The sequence below is a fragment of the Diadema antillarum genome, unplaced genomic scaffold, assembly GCF_040938485.1.
Source record: "Diadema antillarum isolate AM-2024a unplaced genomic scaffold, OU_Dant_1.0 seq00001115_RagTag, whole genome shotgun sequence".
Taxonomy (NCBI): Eukaryota; Metazoa; Echinodermata; class Echinoidea; order Diadematoida; family Diadematidae; genus Diadema; species Diadema antillarum.
The window spans coordinates 63,134-79,286 of record NW_027271929.1 but is presented as its reverse complement, the minus strand read 5'-3'; the positions used below and the strand labels follow the sequence as shown (position 1 = coordinate 79,286).

Sequence of the window (16,153 nt, the reverse complement as noted above, 5' to 3'; positions counted from 1 at the left end):
GGTTTCCAGAACAATATTACATTCAATAAATCACAAGAGACTTAACATGAGTTACAGAGTATGAGAAACAAACTCTTGTGGGTTCACAGATTTCAAATTCCGTGTAATAACAAATGTTCTTTTTGATACAACATTTAGGGAAGGTTCAATTCACACATTATTGCTGAATGATCAGATATACCTTCCACAACACCAGTATTGCAAAGTTGTAGTGTTATCTTTATGAGTTACAAGCAGATCCAATACATGGCCTCGATTATGAGTTGGCTCCTTAACATGTTGAATCATATTAAGGCTGACAATAATTCAGAGAATTGCTTGAAGGTTTGCATGGTGAAGTAAATGAGGGAGAAAAATTTGCAGTGACACCATGTGTATGTAGTCCTTAACCGGATCGTTGTTTGGCAATTAGAAGAGCCTAGAAAGAGGAGAATTGAAGAGGGAAGCGACATATGGAGGTTGTAAGGAGGGTAAAAAGTGAAGAATGGGGGACAATAATGGGCTGGAAGTTGAAGTTGCACTAGTATAGACGGTAGAGAAATGAACAGGGAGAGTGGTAAGGAAGAATGGAGTGAGAATCAAGTAATATGTTTGGACATCGTTAGGAGGACAAAGATGAAATGGAAGGGAAGAGGAAGAGGGAGGAGTTGAAGGTTGGAAAATCATGGAGATAGGAGAGAGAAAAGAAGATTCATGAAACCAAAAGAATGAAGTCGGCAAACAATGTGGACTATGGAATACGAAATCAATGGAGAAATGATGAATAATCCCGCAAAGGAAAGGTAAGTTGAGGAGAGATGAGACTATGTTGAGAGAAGGGAGAGAGAGGGAGAGAGAAAGGGGGGGGGGGGGGGGGGAGGGAAAACAAAGAGAAGAAGAGGACAAAAAAAACAAAACCCAGAATGAAATTCAAGAAACTCTCTTGAATTTTATTCTTTTTTTGTCTGGTCGTGTTTCTTTAAAATACACCATTTCATTCTCTCCTTTATAATGCATGACCAGATTTCCCCCAAACTTGGTAGAATCATTCATTTATTCATTCATTCAAGTGTATGGCACAGTGTGCCTGGTTGAAACCGTTTGCTGACTAGTACAAGTCACCTGGGGCGAACCATGAGAGGTCGGCATCATTTGCCCATTTTCTTGTGTAGGTGGGTAGGGGAACCACTTCACCGGGTTGGCACCCTGCTCTTTGCGATGAATGAATGAAGTGGGATCTTTTAAGTATGTGTGTGGAGACTAACACATACACAGGACCTCCATTTAATGTCCTATCCAAGGGACAGAGTGTTTTTGCCTCTTACAAGAGGGGACGGAATGCTTACACACAACATTACTCAGTGAGACTCTGGAATCGAACCCGGTACTCTTGGATTGCAAGGTAGACGCCCCACTGACTGAGCCAAATCCCCAACCTTGCCTCCAAAGTAGCTGGATTACAGACGCATGCCACAATGCCCGGCCAGAATCATACAAGTGATATAAAGTCAAATGCTGTGATATGAAAACAATTTTATATGTGTCACAATTTCTTGAAAAAAGTTGTAGGTTCTGAAAATACAACAGTAACAAAAATATTGCAAAGAGATGAATGCAAAGATGGACGGTGAACTGGAGGCATTGTGCCATTAGTAACACAACATAATAGAAGCACAGAAAACAAAGAAACATGCATGTGTTCTTTGACTTCTCGTCTTGTAACTGACATACATGTGTGACAGTCAGAAACAGGTCTTTACCTTTGTAATTCCAGTGTATACTTGCTACTTGAATTTCAGAAGTTGGTGTATATTCTTCCCGAAATTTTTCTCCTTGCAAACGATGAAAGAGGGTTGACTTCCCAGTGTTGCGATCTCCCTTGATGATGACTTTCACTGGAAAGAATAAAAATGTAAAAATTGAAATAACAGCTTATTAAAGGATTAGAATTTGGCATACCTTCATTTCTTTGAAGTTGACTTACAATGCATGCATACAGGAAACAAATCTATTCTTTGTTTTAGTATTGTGTACTTATTGAGTAATATATTCAAATTTACTAAACAAGATGTGCCTACATCTTTGTCCCATTGTAACTACAAAACAGATGTGTATCATACATTTGTACACTTGAGAGGCAGTTTAGTAGCAAAATACAACATATGGGTTAGCCTGTTGACCTCTACTTCAAACCTGTAAAGTACCAAGTATTGTACAACACCATATTACTCTTCTCGTGGGAATATTGTTTTCTCATTCAGTCCTGTACAAAAAAAAAGTGTTCCATTACACTACATTCCTTTCCAAAGGTTAGCAATGTAGAATTACATAATATTCTCATCAGATTAAAAGAATGTAATCGAGAGAGTAGTTGGATATACACTACATAAGTGCTATTTAGCAGAAAAAGAGCATTCCAAGAGCTGGACTGCCCTAGCCCCCTCCCCCCCCCCCCCCAACACACACACACACACCACTCTCATTTATACAAACTACATTGTATGATCCCCTCCTTTAATTTGGGGTACCACCAATATGCAAAGCAATGTTGTAGAGCCCTGCCACAGATGCACTGTTGGATAGCTTGCTAGCATTATCGCTTCCTGTTCACTTCTTCATCCATATGTGATGCAAGGCAGTAAATGAGTGCATTTTGTACATTGCTACTCTTTTCCTACTCTTTTCCTAGGTTTGAAATTGGTATAAGAGTTCACAGATTTGAATTTGATTGTTTTGTGGTCATTGAAGTCGTGGATTGTCACTACAATGAGCTGGTCAAAAGATCATCAGCAAAGTAGTATTCAAAAATACAACTAGATGAAAGACGTGACCCGGCTTAGTTGGTTTGCAAGCTCTACCACTCACAGTGCTTCTTCCCATACTAATCCCAGTCACAAATATACGCATACCAGTCTGGCAAGCGAGATGTAGCCCAGACCGGCTCCAACTTTGCTACCAAGCCATCCCACAATACATCTGAAACAATGCTGGTTTAGTTATGGTGTGTTGTGGACTTATATAAAAGATCATCATTAATGTCATCTACGGGTAGAAAACAAATCACTTTTGATCGCCAAATCCACATTTATAAGTTAAGTAGTATTCAGAGTTACATCATGGTTCAGAGTAACAAGTAGAGTTCCTTTGAATTACAAGCAGTAATACGCAGTTCTGCATGTGTTACATCATAATCATGATTATGCTGCGTAGCTGGCAGCTCTCACCTTAAAGGACATGTTCACCTTCATAGACATGTGGATTGACTGAATGCAGCAATATTAGCAGAACACATAGTGAGAGTTTGAGGAAAATCGGACAATCCGTTGAAAAGTTATGAATTTTTAAAGTTTCTGCTCAGTCACTGCTGGATGAGAAGACTACTACAGCTGATGATGTGACATGCGTACAATAGTATAAGGAAAATATAAAGAGAATTTCACAAAATGTTACTTTTATTAAAAAAAAGTGCACATTTTCTTGACTTGTCACTGACGTATGTTAAGGGTAATATTATCCCCCCTGCCTTCTGAAAGAGGGAAGTCAAGCATTCTCTTATTATGCGGGAAAAGCGAAAATATGTTGAATTTTCTTTATCATTTTCTTTATATCGTTGTACTCATATGACATCATCAGCTGTAGTAGTCTTCTCATCCAGCAGTGACTGAGCAGAAACTTCAAAGATTCATAACTTTTCAACGGATTGTCCGATTTTCCTAAAACTCTCCCTGATGTGTTCTACTAATATTGCTGCATTCACTCAATCCACATGTCTATGAAGGTGAACTTGTCCTTTAAGCCCCAGTCACATAGACATGCCGGATCACCCCGGATCTGATCCTGGGTGATCCAGGGAGAGATCAATGTTGACGCCTTGGGCACCCTTGGACATCAGGGAGGCCAACATGGCAACTTTTGGAGGTCAAAAACATCCGGTGTCATCTGGGAACTGCCGTGCTGGCAGAGCAATCCAGGATGGTTCGTCTGGCTGTCATGTAGCTGCCGTATTGATCCGTGTAGATGCCGTGTTTGTCTGTGTAGACGCCGCGCTCTTCCAGCCTTATCCATGTAGCTGCCGTGTTGATACCGTGTATACAGCCATATCAATGCTTGTCGACACTCCATCGAGGTTGAAAGTATCCCGGATCTCCCCGGATCATCGTGTAGATCCTTGAGGATCCGTGTTTATACAGTATTCATCGCATAATCGGGCATCTGATAATCGGGATCCTCGCTTAAATGATATACGCTTCCCAGAAACATTTCCAACGCACGTTATTTTCACTGGATAATCGGGCGGGGACCTCTGATAAACGGGACAATTTTTCTTCAAGCGATCTTTGATTTTGTTAATATTTTACACAAAAAATCTACCAAAATACCACAACAATATTTCAAAGATTCCGTATCAGTTGTCGTTTACAACAAACTTACAAAGCAAGCTTCGGATTGGTGTGTTTTGACCTCCGTCCATCCAGTACATGTACATGCATAGCCACGAAAGCGCCGTGTATAAGTATCCATGCCATTGCAAAGCACATGCCTTCGCGAACATTCTTCTCCCCTACATAAGCAAAGCCATGTGCTCGCTTGCAATTCCTACTCGACTCACATCCAATAAAAAACATGCCTCGCTCATACAGCCCAGGCTGTGTGCGTTGTTTAATCTCAGTCATACACACTGAGGGCAAAGTCCATTGTTATCGCGCGCCTTCGTATCTTGTTATCTATTGTCTTTGGTTTCAACTTTCAATACAGCTGTACACTGTGATCTGTGTGTACGTCACAATCTTCCTCAGTTGTGACTGGGCAAAAGTTACATGATTGAAATGAGGGCCATAAACAGTTACGTATTCAGTGAAATGGGGGAGAGAGTGGGAGGGAGAGCGTGAAAGATGAGAAGGGTTCAATGTGTGCGAATACGTAACGTTTTATGAATCTAGACTATGAGCTGACATTGATTACGTGTACACGCGTGTTTGACAGAAGAATCGAACCCAGTTGCGATTACTCGACATCATTGCGAGAATGCAGGGAGAGCTGGAGGGTCGCGCCGAGGGCCTAGGGTAGCGTGTTGTGTATTCATGTACATGTACAGTACGTCAGTATGCGTGTGTGTGTGTGTGTGTGTGTGTGTGCACTACATGTACATGTCGTATGCCGTTAGTGTGTGGTGAGTACTCATCGCGAAATCGGGCACCTCGCTTAAAGGGGCCGTGTTTGCTACTCCCAACCTGTCCCGATTATGCGATGAATACTGTATGTGACTGGGGCCTTATCATTCTTTTATACATAGAGTGTGCTTGGCATTTGAAGCACATGGAATCCTATTACAACAGTATGTGGATGCAGCCACATGAAAAAAAGTAATCATTCTTAACATATAACGAAAACTTTGTACACAGGAAGTGTTATCACCATCATGCAAAAAGTTTACTTACTGTTATATTGGACACCTCTGGCAAACTTTCGCTGTAGACTGACTCCCATGGTCTGCATTCCAGAGGGGATGTTGGGCCTTGTGTCCCCCTGCTCATTGGTGACCAGTTTTTTTAAAGCTGAAAACATCCTGGTAATTTACTCCTACAAGCTCATCAGAAAGTCTGGGGGAAAAAAAAGAAGATAGTTTGAAAAGGCAATGTCCTATCACATATCCAGCTCAGACATGGCAATATAGTGTGACCACTCAATACGTACTGTTGTACATGCATGCATAGTGTGTTTTTGTGTGACAGCATAACAGGAGACATGAATAAGAGAGAAATGTGTTTGTACGATCGTTGCAAACAGTGTTGTTGAAATCTGCATGTTGTTAACATGTTGATCAGCGCATGGAAGTTAGCATACAAGTAGCTGCCTCTTTCTGTGCATTAATATAGTAGGCATCGTGACTTGGTATGTACTTTGAACTCTAAAAGAGGGTTATTTTGTGGATCAAACAAGGAAAAGTAGAAATTACGCGGTGCGTAATATACTGTATGTCCCCGCCAGAAGTAGCATTTTGTAGCAAAATGTACAATACAGGTCAAAAATCAAGGTCAAAGGTCAAAGAAGTCAAAGGTCAAAATTCTGTGTACAAGTTTTGAAGCCCTCACCTAGTGCCATCACATAAAGCAAACGGAATCGAAATCGGGTTAGAAATGGCGAAGGAGTAGCATTTTGTAGCCATGCAATGTACAATATAGGTAAAAAATCAAGGTCAAAGGTCAAAATTCTGTGTAGAAGTTTTGAAGCCCTCACCTAGTGCCATCACATAAAGTAAACAGAATCGAAATCGGGTTAGAAATGGCGAAGGAGTAGCATTTTGTAGCAAAATGTACAATACAGGTCAAAAATCAAGGTCAAAGGTCAAAGAGGTCAAAGGTCAAAGGTCAAAATTCTGTGTACCAGTTTTGAAGCCCTCACCTACTGCCATCACATAAAGCAAACAGAATCGAAATCGGGTTAGAAATGGCGAAGGAGCAGCATTTTGTAGCCATGCAATGTACAATATAGGTCAAAAATCAAGGTCAAAGGTCAAAGAAGTCAAAGGTCAAAATTCTGTGAAGAAGTTTTGAAGCCCTCATGTAGTGCCATCACATAAAGCAAACAGAATCGAAATTGGGTTAGAAATGGTGAAGGAGTAGCATTTTGTAGCTAATGTACAATATAGGTCAAAAATCAAGGTCAAAGGTCAAAGAAGTCAACGGTCAAAATTCTGTGTAGAAGTTTTGAAGCCCTCACCTAGTGCCATCACATAAAGCAAACGGAATCGAAATTGGGTTAGAAATGGCGAAGGAGTAGCATTTTGTAGCAAAATGTACAATACAGGTCAAAAAATCAAGGTCAAAGGTCAAAGAAGTCAAAGGTCAAAATTCTGTGTACAAGTTTTGAAGCCCTCAACTAGTGCCATCACATAAAGCAAACAGAATCGAAATCGGGGTAGAAATGGCAAAGGAGTAACATTTTGTAGCAAAATGTACAATATAGGTCAAAGGTCAAGGTCAACGGTCACAACTGAAATTCTGTGTAGAGGTTTCAAAGCTCCCATGTAGTGCTCTCATATAAAGCAAACAGAATCAAAATCGGCTCATAAATGACAGAGAAGTAGCAAATTGAACATTTTGATCACACACGAACGCACACACGGACACGCGGACGGACACACGGACACACACACATACGGAGCCCGTTTCATAGTCCCCTGCTCGAACTCTTTCGGCGGGGACAATAAATGAAGGTTTGTTTCGATGATGCATTTGCCAAAATTATGAGCCTGCTGTGTCTTTTGTTATTGCTGTTTTGTGTCAGCTTGTCGAACTCATAGCGTGCGTGAATTTGTTGCTGTGGTTATTGGCGGGTTTTATAACTGTGTATGGTTTAGTGTAATGCCCACATACTGGGCTTAATGTTGTGTGGTTTGCACGGGCCAATGTCAGCCACCGCTTTAAAGTGGGAGCATCGCTTAAACGGGAGAAAAAAGGGAAGAAAAATCTCTTTGGTAACCCAATATAGGTAAACTAGCAGCACCCGTGGAAATCCACGGGTCTGAGGGGTTTTATTTTTTTTTTCTCTCATATACGATTTTGCACTTTTTATCGATGAAATAAAAAGAAAAGTTTTCTCATTCTTTCGTCACTCGTGCTCTCTTCTACCCATGACCACCATGCCCCCACACACATTTTCGCCCTCGCAGAACAAACAAACAAACAAACAAACATTCAGGGAAAAATCACCAAAAAACGCTTATGAGATTCTCTGAAAGTTCTGCCCACAGATTCTTCTCATCTGAACTGGGAGATACTATTGACACTATGACTTTGATATTAATTATACCCCCTGCTCTTGCATCCATGCAGGCACCCGAGGGTCAAGGCATCGCATTTTTTTTTAATTCCTATTTCTTTTCCCACGTTATGAGAGAAAAATATATTTTCGTCTTCAATTGCTCCCTGATTTTGTTTTCAATCACCAAAACTTGGTTTGATATATCATAGAACCATCCGTTTATCTGCTTCAGACTAAACATCATAATTATTATAATCATATTATCATTCTTATTATGCCCCTACTGTTACATTATTATTGTGATCATAGTCATTAGGCTTTATAAGTATAAGAAACCCGTGGAAATCCACGGGTCTGAGGGCTTCGTATTCTTTCTTTAATATTTCTTCACCACGTTATGAGAGAAGAAATACACAAAGAATATTTTCGTCTTCATTTGCTCCCTCATTTCTGTTTTCATAATCAAAACTTGGGTTGATGGAGCTAGAACCGCCTGTTTATCTCATTGATACTGTTTATTGTTTTTATTATCATTATAATCACTGATTATGATTATGATTATGATTATTATCATTATCATTATTTTGAGGGAGGGAGATCATAGTCATTCGGTTTCATTATTTTTTATATAATTCATTAACATGGGGATGACTCAAGGGAATTAAGAAAAAAAGTTAATCGGTCAAGGATAGTGAATCTTTTTGTCCGTCATGTCAAGGTTACTCTCAAGGTTACTTATTTCAAAAAGCTTCATTATCATTGATATTTCATAATTCAAACATTGCGTCTCTTCCGCCCACTCTTAGTTATGGATCATAGCACCCCTCCCAATTCATTTGCATTGGCCTATTCTCTTATTATCATTATTTCAGTGTATTATTGTTATTATCATTTTTATTATTACTGATATTATTATTATTATTATTTAGGGGAGAGGAGAGAGTAGAGTCATAATATAGGGATGATCAACATAGGGAGGCGGAAATGTTAATTTGTTAAGAATTGTAAAAGTCTGTTTCCCCCATTTTTCTGCTCTAGATAAAAAGCCTTTCTGAAGACAGTCCTGCACAAACTGTCCAAAACTGCTTCACTGCACTAACATACGTAATATTGTGCTGAGCAGGACTATTGTTGCTATTGTGCTGAGAGAAATAAAATATTTTCGTCTTCATTTGCTCTCTTTTTTTTATCACCAAACCTTGGTTTGATAGATCATAGAACCACCCGTTTATCTGCTTCAGACACAGGTACATTTTATCATCATTATTGTAATTATTATTACCATTGTTATTATTATTATTATTATATTATTATCATTATTATTATTATTATGATTATATTACCACTATAATCTCCAATATTATTTGTGGAGGGGGAGATCATATCATAGTCATTAGGTTTAATAAGTAGGCACCTGTTGGAATTCCATGGATCTCGGGGCCTCGTATTTTCTTTTTATAACGCTTTTCCCACGTTATGGGAGAAAGAAAATAATTTTTGTCTTCATTTGCTCCCTCTTTTTTATTTTTATCACCAAAACTTGGTGTGATGGACCATAGAACTACCCATTTTATTTCCACTTCGAAATTCAAAAAAAAAAAAAAGGCGGTCGGCAAGGCGAGGGTTTCCTCTACGTCCGCTTGATCATCTTATGAATATTCATATTTACAGCAGCTCTGCAGTAAACAAATGGACAGCGGCGCGTGTAATCTAAGGATACGATCGGCAAGGACAAAATTTAAGTGGATATTTAGCCGTCCTATTAACAGTCTGAGTACAATGATAACCGACTTGAGAGTAAACTAAATGACGTACCTGAACTGCATAGTATCCAGCAGTTGTGCAAAATACAATAAAATAACAGCGTTCGTTGTTTTCATTACGGCACGCCACGGCGAACGTCACTGTACGTAAATGCCCCTGTACGACCGCGCCGTGTATTATACCATATGAGAGTCCATATCACGCGCAAGCAGATAGTGTTTCTTGTAACCATCGTCAATACATACACAGGCGCAGGCCACTACACTACTGGCATACCGTACCCACCCGAGAGTACATAGTGTGCGTGCGTGCGTGTCCGCCGGAAAATGTCAGAGATTTCGCTGCACCCATCATCCATATCCCTGCACTGTCTCTGCAAGCTAAAAGATGCACTATCAAGAAAGTAGGAGTCCAGCGCAGGATTGGTGAATATTAAAACGCTCGGCTCTTTCGTCACGCACAAAAATGCATTATGCATCTATCTAATTAATTTTTCTTTTTTGTCCTCGACGTCGACACGGAGGCGGAGCGGGGACGAAACCCGCGCCATTCGATGCAGGATACTCTCCTGCGACCGACGGCACCGGTCGCAGCTGCCCGGAGCCGACGGCTCGGAAGGAGATAGACAATCCAGCAACGCCGGAATAAAACAGGAAATACATAAGGCCGCGACAACAACAACAACTTCGCGTATTATATGTATAGATGTCTATCAATACACAAAAATTGATGCCATTCCTAGGTGGGACTAAGTGTGATCCATGACCTTGAAGTTGGCACATTTTTCATTGTTATCAACTTTGACGGCACTCTTCGTAAAAGCGGCTTGCACAAAATCCGCTGATTTATGGCAGAATTACTGAGCAAGACAAATCTTTAACAGCATAATAGTTTAGAACCTAAGGTGATGAAATGTTGAAGAAATACGCCTCTAAAAATACTTAAAAATTTTCAAAATTTACATTTAACACCATTTTAGGTGAGCTTGTGCATTTTAACGAAAAGTCCATTTTGGGTCACAGTCAATTTTTCTTACAAAGACTACATAGTTCTCTCAATTTTCTGACAATGCGTAATGTGCACATAAAAATCCATGCTCAAACAGTCAATCAAAAATGTATAATTTCCTTTCAACTTATTTTCTGGAACTCGCATCGGTTGCTATGTGAGGCTGTATCTTAGCAACCAATCGACCTTGGGACAAAATATTTGGGGATTTTCTGTCACACACTTTGGGGAATATTTGGTGTGATTTAAAAGAAAATCGGAGGGGGTCAGGTGAAAACTGTGAGATTTGACGTGGATTGACCTATATGCATCTTCTGTATGGGATCCACATCAGTTGAACCTCAAACACAAATTAGAAATGGTCCAACAAAGATCTGCTAGATTTATTAAGAATGATCACTACTGGACTTGGGCAAGTCCAAGCTATTTGATCACACAAGACTGAAAATTCAAAATGGGTCAATCTACATAAACTTGGTATCATTTTAAAGCTAAGAAGTTAAAATACATGAATTTCAAAAAGAAAAAGTAAAAATCCTTCCGCATAACCAGCAATAAATTAATTAATCTGCATAAATTAAAATTTAGAGTAACGCGTGGGACATTAAAAAATTCTGCATTTTAAAATATATCTTTTAATTTTTACAAGTTTTTATGAAAATAAGTATGGTGACCTTAAGTCTGAATAACAAGTTATCATGACTGTGATTTTCAGTTTCTCAACTGATTAGATATGCAAATGAGGGATGGGCCAAAATCAGCATGTCCCACGCGTTACTTTTTTAGGTCATTATTTCTCATTTGCATAAAAGTTATTGATTTAATTGACTTGAAACTTTCAAAAGACCAAATTCACAATGGACCTAATCATATCCAAGAGATAAAAAGTTAGTCTGATAATTATCATACTTGCAATTTTCAATTAAATTTAGTAACGCGTGGGACATTTTAGTAACGCTTGGGACGATTTGTGTACAAGTCAATGGACGTATACTAAATCTTAGTCTTCTATGGGAAATGTGTACATTATTGAGGGATTTTTTTGTAATTTTCTGAATTCTGACTTGAAATTTGGTGAAAAGTTCCACTTTGGATAAATAATTCACAAAAGATCACTACATGCTATTTTCAAGGTCACATTCAAAGTCAAATGTCAAAAAATGAAGGATAACACAGGCATTTCATATTTTTTATTATATCTATTGTTCTGATGGGTCTACCGGTAAATCATTTGAATTTGCAAGAATTTATTAGAAATACATCTATTTAGATAATTAGTACCCCATATTAGTTTCTCTGAGCAAATGTGCAATTCACATCACAATATTCATAGTGACAAAAATGTCCCACACGTTACTTGTCCCACGCGTTACTATACCTATCTTTCTATAATTGACCTTGAGAGAGAACAGTTTCATGATTTTTTCTGAAATGTTTTGTTTCAGGTACAGTTATTATTGTAGAAAAAGATGTTTGCAATGATTTTATAGTTTACCAAGTATTTTCACAGTAATTGAGATAAAAGTAACAGAAGAAAAAAAGGAAAATTTTTGTGGTCCCACGCGTTACTGGAGAATAAATTTGCATAAATTAAATATTGAACGCGTGATTCTCATTATTTCTATTGTTTTGAACGAAGATACCTACTAGCTATCAAAAGCAACCCAACATATGAAGTTTCAATCTTAACAGTGCAATATAGGGCTAAATCTTCTTGTGATGTCTCACGCGTTTTACTGGTGCAAAATAGCTTGGACTTGCCCACTTCCAAGGAAAGTGTGGTAGACATGCCACCCTACATCATAAAATGAGACCATTCAAGAGGAGGCGACAACAAAAGATTTACACCTCTACGGCAGTGTAGAACCAAAACATACCTTCATAGTTTTTGGCCACAAACATCAAAGACTGGAACACCCTGCCTACTGACACCAATAATACGCCATCTTCTACATAATTTAAATCCTCCTTTGAAGAAAATTAATCTGTGTCCACACCACACTGACACTTAGTCATGTCTGGAAGTGATTCTGATGACAGCAATGTCTAGTCAACATTCTGAAGATTCTGAAGTAGTATAGTAAGTCTACTACTCGTTGACCACCTATTTTTAGATCGACCACCCTCGCGTAATGGCTTTCTCGCGTATAAGATCACAAGTACGCATGAGTCGGGGTACAATACGCTGGAACATTCGAACATGAATACAAATTAAGAGAAATTGGGGGATACAGGTAAATAACCTGAGGAAACGGGAGGAAAAAGAGCTGAAGAAAATCCTCATTAGTAATACACTTAATTATTGTTAACATGTATTTGCCCATTCACTTGATTTATGTGCTTTTCAATGGGAAAATGGGTGGTCGATTAAAATGAGCTTGCACCAGTGTTCAGTAAAAAATGTCACAAGTTTGTGCTTCTCGCTGAGAATTCTGTGCGTACAGTACGAGTCTACAATTTGTGCCTGGGATATGAATCTGTGGTATTTTCTGCCTCGAGTGGAATGAAAGATACAAGGCATTTAATCAAGAAGTGGTCGATGGGTAGTAGGTCCAACTATCCTAGTAGAACCTAGTGTACACCTAACTGCGACCAGCCCTAACGCTTCACGTCTGGGCTAGATTTCAACTTAAATACTAAAAATGGCGTCAATTTGAATACATACTGATGTAGTCCAATTATTGACAACAGGATATGGTGAACATTTGGTTCCGCTAATAGTCCATTTCTGTCCAAATTGATGACTTCAAATGATTCGGTCAAGAGGAATCTGTGAGAACGACAACTACTCCGTACGACGATTTGAAACCTATGCACTTGCACTAGCTGGTAGCAGTGTAGACTTTTGACCAGGCACTCTTGCTGTGCGACATCGTGTGGCGCCCATTTGCTCTCTGCTGGTGTGCGAGTTGCACTCAAACAAACACTTTTGTTCGCCATGACACAGCGTGCAGCGAAAGGGCCTTGTTGAAAGGCTAAAAACATTGCGACTCTATGCATATATTCATATCGCCAATGCGCAAAGTGCTACGCAAAGGTTGCATTGAAAAACGAAGGAATGAACGGGAGGAGGTATGGAGATGAACTCGTGAAAAAAAACGTCTTTTCAAGACCATGGGATCAATCTGAAAAGGAGCAAGTGCACAACTGGTATGAATTAGATACGGAATGTACAGTTTAAATGTAAGCCATTTGCTGGAGAAATAGAACACTTTAAGAGGCACTTAAATTTGTTTCTTTTTTCATCATAAAGAGATACCACTCTGTTGACTCGGGGCATTCCCACAGTGTGAAGGAGTGCCCGGGGTTAGTGAACACTTAGACCCCGTTTACAGTGCGGGGCTGGGCCAAGCTGCGGCCGAGCCGCAGCCGAGCCCAACCTCAATTGCAGGGCCGAGCCCCGCAATTTTGTCCGTTTACACTGCCGGGCTCGGCCTCGCTTTTAATTCAAACCTTTCAATATTTTGTCATAGTGGCGCTCTGCTTGTAAACAAACGCAATTTGGTATAGTCTGGTTTTCAGACCCTTTGCCAAATGAATTCCGTGGCGACGAAGTCGCCGTTTGGGCAAAGGTCTTTGCCGAAGGAAAAATCCTTTGCAGGACAAAACCACCTTAAACTATACTAGTTTTCAACGTTGAAGGGGTTAATATCCTGTATAGCAAAATAGTATGGGCAGAATGTTTGGAAGCCAGACTAAAATTGGCCGCGCATTTGGCCCAGTTTGCGTTTACACTGAGAAAAGGCCGGGCTCGAGACCACCTCCAGAGCGTGGCCAAATGTGCGGCCAATTTTGGCCCCGCATTTGGCCTTTTGCGCGTTCACACTGAAATGAAGGCGGGCTCGGCCACGGCCGAGCCGCAGCCTCGCCTCGCACTGTAAACGGGGTCCATGTTTCTGGGGTAAAACCCCCAGTATTTGGTCATTTAAGCTTTTCTACATTATTTTTTAAACTGAAATAATGCACACACATATAATTTCTACAGCAATGTATTCTAAAAATATCAAATTTCTTTAATCTCAATTTTTATTTTGTTAAATACAGCATAAAATTTCATAAAATCCCAAAGTATATCACCTTGAAAATCCCCAAGAATACGGTCACCGCGATCAGAATTCGGTCAGGCGATATGCGCATTCAAAGTCAATGCACATTCCAAGGTTGCTGCAAAATGCGCCCCGCAATACCTTGTTGGCGCAAAATTGCATCGGGACTTTGCAGCGCCCATTGGTGACCGAATAATGGCAAGTCGGCACTTGCATTCAACCCTTGTATATTGAGTCACTGCATCGGCACACATAGAAATTTTGTTTTTCTTTGCGTTTTGGCGGATACCGTAATACTTTGAGCTTGCAATTTTGTAAGCACAAAATCCTGCAAGAGAACTCTTAAAACTGGGCTTAACTCTTTCACGACCAACAGGCTCCGTGCCGGGCTCCACGCCACATCCCAGCCCAACGGCGAGTTAACTCGCCGATATTATACACCTGTCTTGTGAATTAAAGCTCAGTATGCTGCCCCAGCACTGTGGAAGTTCGCAATTTGGGAGTTTGCTGCATCTACCTTATGTAGATACCAAATACAATACAGGTACTATTGAAAATTCTTGAGAAAACTTTCACTAAAGCCCTCCAAGAATTCTCCAAACACTCTAATGCATCGCTGCTTCGCGAGTGTAGCATAGTGTATTTAGCAAGTCTGACTTCATGACTATTTCGCCAGTGGTTAAATTCGAGACTGTGAAGTACAGTGCGTGCAGAATGCAGAACGTATGCGTACATGTCTCATCCAATATTTTTGCGTCTTTTTAGATTCGTGAATAGCACCCGGCTCGCTACATTCGTGAAACTGAAAGCATCGCGAAATATTCAGAGTGAAAATGTGATTATCAGACAGAGAACATCTGTATACAGGAAAATTTTTCATTCGGCCAACAAAACTCCTTCCACTCGAATTCATCGCAAGTCCTGACTCACAGTGGTTCATGAGTGTTATGAAATTATGTGTGAGTCTATGGGAAAGCCGTGTATCGTAAGTTTTTAGCTAGTATCAATTCAGATTTTCTTCGCTAAATATTTATTTTTCTGTCATCTCCAGAGTAAAATACAGCTGAAAGCGTGAAAACATGATCATCAGAGAACATCTTTTATACAGGAAGATTTCTCATTCCTGGCTTCTGAGAAGATGTATTCTCAGGGCTGCCAACTCTCACGCATTGAGCGTGAGACTCACTCATTTTGGTCCTTTCTCACTCTACAACTTTATTTCATTTACATGCATTTCTATTGATCTCACTCATTTTGACTCTTAAATTATAGCATTGGCCTATGGGAGTCTCACTCTCAACTAGTTTCCAGTGTTGGCAGCCCTGTATTCTCAACTTGAAAAGCAATTTGCATTGAGCCCGCTGCTGCACAATTTTATAGTGGTTCTGGTGGATAGGTCTGCGCAATAGAATGTGGTTGCGAAAGGGTTAATTTATGCATGCTCTGGAAATGTTGCGCTGATTCTGCATTTTTGACGGTGAAATTTGGGATTTTAGATGATTTTTGGAGGGGACTAAGGGACTCCAGTTGTGAATGACAGTGCCAGTATGTGAAATGTGATTTGCATATGTTGTGACAGTAGAACTTAATGG

The 16,153-nt window shown here is 39.8% G+C and overlaps 1 protein-coding gene across 3 annotated transcripts in view; it reads right to left on the bottom strand.

The window, feature by feature from the left end:
• LOC139743843 (rab-like protein 6) overlaps positions 1-16,153 on the bottom strand; it is a 110,985-nt gene that overhangs the window by 91,534 nt on the left and 3,298 nt on the right. For all 3 annotated transcript variants that reach the window (XM_071654297.1, XM_071654300.1, XM_071654299.1), the window contains exons 2-3: positions 5,418-5,579; positions 1,740-1,874 (exon numbers count right to left, since the gene is read on the bottom strand). In XM_071654297.1, coding sequence (XP_071510398.1) covers positions 1,740-1,874; positions 5,418-5,544 — 262 coding nt within the window. In that variant the 5' untranslated portion in view covers positions 5,545-5,579. The remainder of the gene's footprint in view (positions 1-1,739; positions 1,875-5,417; positions 5,580-16,153) is intronic.